General features: G+C 39.5%; 1 protein-coding gene across 1 annotated transcript; it reads right to left on the bottom strand.

Annotated features, from left to right (window-relative positions):
* Positions 1-1,096: 1,096 nt before the first annotated feature.
* Positions 1,097-6,461, bottom strand: LOC100888566. The gene is made up of 4 exons (XM_030993958.1): positions 5,992-6,461; positions 4,402-4,498; positions 1,909-2,083; positions 1,097-1,104 (listed from the first exon to the last, which is right to left on the bottom strand). The coding sequence occupies exons 1-4, from the start codon at positions 6,459-6,461 to the stop codon at positions 1,097-1,099; spliced, it is 750 nt and encodes a 249-aa protein (XP_030849818.1).
* Positions 6,462-6,647: the final 186 nt, after the last annotated feature.

Genomic DNA, 6,647 nt, shown 5'->3' with positions numbered 1-6,647 from the left:
CACAGCCGAGAAGCCTGCACCATAATAAATAAAGTTTAAATTGCGTACACAAAGAGAAATGGAAAGAAGATGTTTATTGCATCCATTTGTAGATGAGTGCATGTTTGGTTAAAGTGTACTGATCACCTGAATTTTATTTATGTAGAGCTGGAATGTATAAAATCAACCCGACAAAAGTTGAACTGCCATTGCTTGGGTTAACGGTATGAGGTATGAAAAAATAAATGGCAACATAAATAGGGCGCGCAGGAGACCGATTTCGGTCTTCGGTTCCTAGCTTGAGCGCCCTATTCTTCTGCGACTACGTACCATCGGTCGGCAAGTCTACCACGAGGTGTCACTCTTATTATTAATATACTTTTTTTTTTTATTGTATTCAAACAGGCAAAAGAGGCGGCGATCCAGCTAGAGGGAGGAGGCATGGTGCCCCTGCGTTCGAGTTCCCCCAAAGAGCCCCCTTTTAAAAGTGCCCTTTCTGTTTCACTTTTTTTTTTTACAGATAAGTCCCTCTTTTCTTTCTAATAAGTTCCCCCTCTCCCCTTCTCATAAAAGCTCTTCTCACTCTGATAAGTATTCCTATTCTTTCTAGGTATGAGAACTGATTAAAGTGACCATTTTACATGAACAGATGCCCATTTCCCTTTATAAAAAGTCCATTCGTGATGTCTTTGCATAGCACATGATTTATGCTTGCAACAAAATACACTCAAAGACCATGTGATATAGGCTTATATGTTTTGATAAATAAATGATGTAGTTACAGAAATAGCCTGATCAGAACAAAATGTTGTACTCCGTACAGATTTTCTACTGCTATGCGGAGTACAATACACGCAGAGTGCATATGATCTACCCAAGTGAAATGCATATGAATACGAACCCCAACGAACGAAGCTAAATGCATTTCTTATTATGTTCGTTCATATAGACTTACCCTTCTACATAAAAAGACATGCGTTTCGGCTTCATACTAATAATGTTATTTTTTTCATAATGTTGACAATTGTATTATTGGCATCAATTCACTGATTTAATGAGATTTTCTCAGTTACTACTACAAAATCCAAACAAGATTTTCGCGGTTAAAAATAATGGTCTATTCAGCTGCAAACAATCAATTATTGAGAAATTTAGGGGGTCATATAGATCAGAAAAAAATAGGGCCTTAATATATAATGAACAGAAACAAAATAAATAAGCTGAAAAAACATGAAAGAAAACAAGATGATCGTTAAAAATTAGTTTTGGTATATTTCCGGCCGATTTTCTTAGTGAAACCGATACACATATTAAACATAACGGCATTCAGACCTCTTGCTGGATTTTAGAAATTCACTTCATCTACGATGTCATTATAAGGTTGGCGGAAGGGGGAGGGGGGTGAACTTTGATCACATCATGAATCTATTTAACATTTTTTCTAAACAGTATCTCGCTTATTTTTGCTCCATTTTGTCTCAAATAAGTTGGAACTGTCCACCTGTACTTGTTCCAAACAAGTATTACATGTCTAGTTAGTAATAATGTTATTGACTGACTAAAGATATGTACAATAAACTCACAATACATGATTCATCGTCTTCACATGTTTGCAACACTCGACGAATTCAACCAAGTCTTTCTCGTCTGTGCCCTTCACTCTGGACAGACAAAGCCACTGTAGGCATTTGGTTCGTTTTCTAATCAGATGACCGAGTCCTCTCATCGTCTCTCTCGATACAATGTTCTTCTCTGATGGGAGTGAGCACGGTGCCGTAAGCTTGATGTGTGTGAGCTGCTGTCCTCCGGTCCGACGAAGACCAGCCGTGATCTGAGGTATGTCTCTCTCTGCATCATCGATAGTGATATCGATATCTCTCAAGCCAGGAAGCGATGAGAGCAGACCTCCATAGCTTTTAGACGTCATACTCTCAGATAATAGCTTTGTGACGGATGGAAGCTCAGGAGGAGATGGAGGGAAACTGAGAGAGGAGTCTGAGATGGTGAGATGGTTCAGTGAGGTGAAGGATCTGAGACAGGACCACAACTTATCGGTCATCTCGGTAGATAGCTGGCATTTCTCAACGAAGAGTTGACCATTATCCTGTAATTATAAAGTGATTTGATATGTTAGCCATATGATAAACAATAGATATTGGAAATGGGTACAATTTAAAGGAAGGAACCTTGGTATATTAAGTTATATTACGTATTTAGTTAGAATTCACAGGTTAAAAATAAAGGCATACTATTATATTACATTAGGGTTATACCTGTCCTTTAGGAGGATCCCTTCCCCCTCCCCCTCAATTAACGGATGGTCTTTTGTACAACTTCTTCAACATTTTCCTAATCCATTCACTTCATCAATCCTTATGCAAGAGCTAGAAATGTACGTACATACTAAACACATTAAACACACTTCTACACTGTAAAATATAATTAGTTATTGCTTGCCCGACGACTAGCAGCCGCCCGTTTATTCGATGCGATTTTAAAATTCACATTCTAAATACATCCATGAATACACAATCTTTGTTATCACATAAGTGAGTGACATCCATAATACAAACAGACCTTTCTCAAACGCGCTGAAAAGGGCGCACAATAAGTGTGAAGACCATTTACATACGTTTTATCTCCACTTCACCAAACCACATTACATTTGTTGATTATGTTATTTATGAGTTTAATATGTACTTATCAGGTCCACAAATATTGTTAATAAGATGATGACGTGGATCAGGCGCGCCGGACGCAGTTTTGAATTGGGGGGGGGGGGGGGGCAAACATTCCGGGGGGCTCACCTTCCATAGGCAGTGACATAACAGGCAAAAACGTTTGGAAGGGGGAGGGGGTCAGAAGAAAAATTTGCATCACCACCACTCTTATACGTTACATGCAGGCCTCGCTCAACGTTTCTTAAAGTGGATTATTAACGATCAGGTAGAGCATTATTTGGTGTGGGTTCCAGGGCCTGAGACTAAGCATTTTTAGATACCCTATTTGTGACACTTGCAGGCGACTAATTGGCTGAAAGTCCAGGCAGCAGATCCCCCGGAAGCTCGGGGTCTTTAGGTATTTAATAACGGTCAGATGAGCATACAGGGGACCGCCTTAATGCCCTTGGTGGGGTTCAGGGGCGAGGACCCATTAAGCTCTTTTGTTTTAGGTTTTTAATAACGGTCAGATGAGCATCCAGGGCCCCGCCTTAGGGCCCTTGGTGGAGTCCAGGGGGCAGAGCCCACGGAAGCTTGGGGTTTTTAGGTATTTAATTACGGTCAGATGAATATACAGGGGACCGCCTTAGGGCCCTTGGTGGGGTCCAGTGGGCAGAGCCCCCGGAAGCTCGGGGGTTTTAGGTATTTAATAACGGTCAGATGAGCATCCAGGAGACCGCCTTAGGGTCCTTGGTGGGGTCCGGGGGCCGAGCCCCCGTAAGCCTTGGGTTTTTAGGCATTTAATTACGGTCAGATGAGCATAATTTGGATACCTCATTTGTGACATCAGCAGGTCACTTATTTCTTTTCTCTCTCTTTCTTTCTGCAGACCCTGACATAAAGGCTTCTAACTAAGCATATTTTTCGCCCGTCTGTAAATTTGGGAATTTCTAATTTTCCAACAAACGCATATTAAGGTATGACTTACAAAAAGATTGAGAAAAAATACTGGAAAATCATGTCATTTCAGAAACATTTGTAAATCACTGGTATCGAATAACCCCCCCCCCCCCCCCCCATCCGTACGGTAGCATTCAGGGGCTCATGAGCTTCCTACCCCTTTAACAAAAAACAGACATGCTTTCCCATTCTCTCACCATATGTCCACGATATGCGCGTATCGCTATTATAAAAACCTCTATTGATAAATATAGGTAGCATGCGCAATGGTTAGGAAATTAAAATCCTGTTAAATTTCCTTTTTTTATGGAATTGTATACGTCATTTTATTCAGGTTTTCATTATTGTTATGTTCTTTTGGGTTAAAATTTCAAAGAATCTTTACTCCTTTACTGCTTTTTTTTTGGGGGGGGGGGGAGGGGGGGGGGCAAAAATTTTACCCCTCTCTATTTCAATATACGCCGGAGCAGTGGGTTGGTGGATGGCTCCGAACTTACCGGTCATTCACGGTTTCTTTTAATGTTAATTTCAATTTATTTCAAATCTTTTGTTAATGTTGGGTCATCGGAAGCATTATTTTATAATCTTGTAGTTTACATGTACATGCAGCACCTTCATTCAATATAATATAACAATACAAGTGATGCCACTATATTTCTACAAACAGCTATTTCATTACAGGGGAACTTCACCTGATAATTTATTTTTTTCGGGGGGTATTTGTCCGGGGGGGGGGATCAATTGTCCTAGAAACCCTTGCATTCATGTAGCAATCGATATACTTTAATAGAAGGTAACTTACATGCAAGGCAATCACCCTGAGTGACTTCTCTGACTTGTTAAGACCAGTGATGCGGCTTCTTAGTCTACCGTGTGCGTTTGTACCACAGCCGAGAAGCCTGCAACATAATAAATGAAGTTTAAATTCCGTACACAAAGATAAATGGAAATTCGGGATGTGTTTGCATAACACATGATTTACGCTTCCAACAAAATGTGCATTCATACACTCAAAGACTATGTGATATACGCCTTTATGTTTTGATAAATGAATGATGTAGTAACAGAAATAACCTGATAAGAACAAAATGTCGCACTCCGTACATATTTCCAACTTCTATGCAGAGGAAATGCATACATTAATATGAATCCCAACGAACGAAGCAACATATAGGCCTACTTCTTTCTTAAAATTATCGTTTATATAGACTGACCCGTCGACATTAACAGACATGCGTTTTGGCTTCATACTCATAAAGCTATTTTTTCTTAAAGAGAAGGTTGAGTTCTGGGAAGAGGTAAACAATAATTTGTGAGCGTTATTATTGTATTATGCAAGTGTGGAAGAACATCAGAGAATAAATGTTTACTGAAAAGCATGGCTCTTCAAATGCCTTAATATTTTACATATGGCATGTAACATCATGGAGATCGGAACGGATTTTTATGCCACATGTTCGTGTAGTCCCATATCAACCTTTCTATGTACAGTGCTTGTAACTTTACCAAGACTGGGCCAAATTTATTATCATTTTGATGATTCAAGAACCTTGCAGTACACACCAATACTTATATGCTAGATGATCAACCTTTCTGATCTATTCCACAACGTTACTTTCACACTGCAATCGCATGACCAGAACTCAACTTTACCTTTAATGTTGATAATTATATTATTGACAACACACCATTGATTAAATGTGAGATTCTCAGTTATTTGTACTAAATCAAGACAAGGTTTTTCACCTTCAAACAATCATTACAAATTCTTGAGCAATTTAGAAGGTCGTTGAAATAAATCAGAAAAAGAGTAGGGCCTTATATGATGAACAGGAAGAAAAACAGCTGAACTCATGCAAGACAGCAAGATGAACGTTAAGAAGTTATTTGGGTACATGTCCGGCGCATTTGTTCGTGCAAATGATACACATAAAACATAATGGCATCCAGATCCTTTGCTAGCTTTGAGAAATTCACGACTCATCTACATGTATACAATGCCATGAAGAAGAGTTCTGCGAATTTGCTACGTTCCAGCGGATAGACTCTCAATCTTTTCTTCAAACCAAGAACGAAGTTATCAAATCAATAGTAAACATCCTATCAAACAGATATATTTAAATAAATGCCAACAAATACAAATTAAGCGCCCTATGTTTGAGGCTAGGTGTAAATTGCCCATTGTAAACTAAAGCAAAAACACCATCTAAAGTTCAAGACGTTTGATACTGTTAGCAATACAATCAGGTTATCATCAGTGGTTATTACAGGTATTATAACTATTAATTATTAATGTTATCATTATTGTTATCAATCATCATTATTACTGGGGCTACCAACATTATGATTTTTAATATTATTCACCGACTAAAGGTTTGTACAATAAACTCACATTAGATGATTTATCGTCTTCACATGTTTGCAAGACTCGACGAGTTCAACCAAGTCTTCTTTGTCTGTTCCCTTCACTCTAGACAGACAGAGCCATTGTAGGTTCTTGGTTTGTTCTCTTATCAGAAGACCCAGTCCTGTCATCGTCTCACTTGATACACACTTCTTCTCTGGTGGGAGTGAGTCTGGTGCTGTAAGCTCGATGTGTGTGAGCTGCTGTCCTCCGGTCCGACGGAGACAAGCCGTGATCTGAGGTATGTCTCTCTCTGCATCATCGATAGTGATATCGATACGTCTCAGGCCAGGAAGCGATGAAAGCAGACCTGCATAGCTTTGTGACGTCACGCTCTCGGCTGATGTGACGGATGGAAGCTCTGGAGGAGATGGAGAGTAACTGAGAGAGGAGTCTGAGATGGTGAGATGGTTCAGTGAGGTAAAGGATCTGAGACAGGACCACAACTTGTCGGTCATCTCAGTAGATAGCTCGCACTGCTGTATCGCAAGCCTAGTATTCTGTAATGAAATACAAACAGACGGACTTGTCACTTCCATAGGCTTCGAGATAAATATTTAACACTAAATATGGGGAGATTTCACATCAGTGAAGTTGAAAGTAAATAGGCTTAAATGCACAATATCTCCTAAAAACATGCAATG

Source organism: Strongylocentrotus purpuratus, unplaced genomic scaffold, assembly GCF_000002235.5.
Source record: "Strongylocentrotus purpuratus isolate Spur 01 unplaced genomic scaffold, Spur_5.0 spur5_scaffold_20, whole genome shotgun sequence".
Lineage (NCBI taxonomy): Eukaryota > Metazoa > Echinodermata > Echinoidea > Camarodonta > Strongylocentrotidae > Strongylocentrotus > Strongylocentrotus purpuratus.
Note: the sequence above shows the minus strand (reverse complement) of the source record. Positions and strands in the feature narration are given on the sequence as shown.

Bases quoted from the DNA above. Each gene is read 5' to 3' on its own strand.
- LOC100888566 (XM_030993958.1), bottom strand. From the start codon at position 6,461: ATGACCGACAAGTTGTGGTCCTGTCTCAGATCCTTTACCTCACTGAAC. The intron at 4,499-5,991 runs GTGAGTTTATTG...ATTATGTTGCAG, and splicing joins AAGACGATAAATCATCTAAT to GCTTCTCGGCTGTGGTACAA. The intron at 2,084-4,401 runs GTAAGTTACCTT...TTATAATTACAG, and splicing joins TCAGGGTGATTGCCTTGCAT to GATAATGGTCAACTCTTCGT.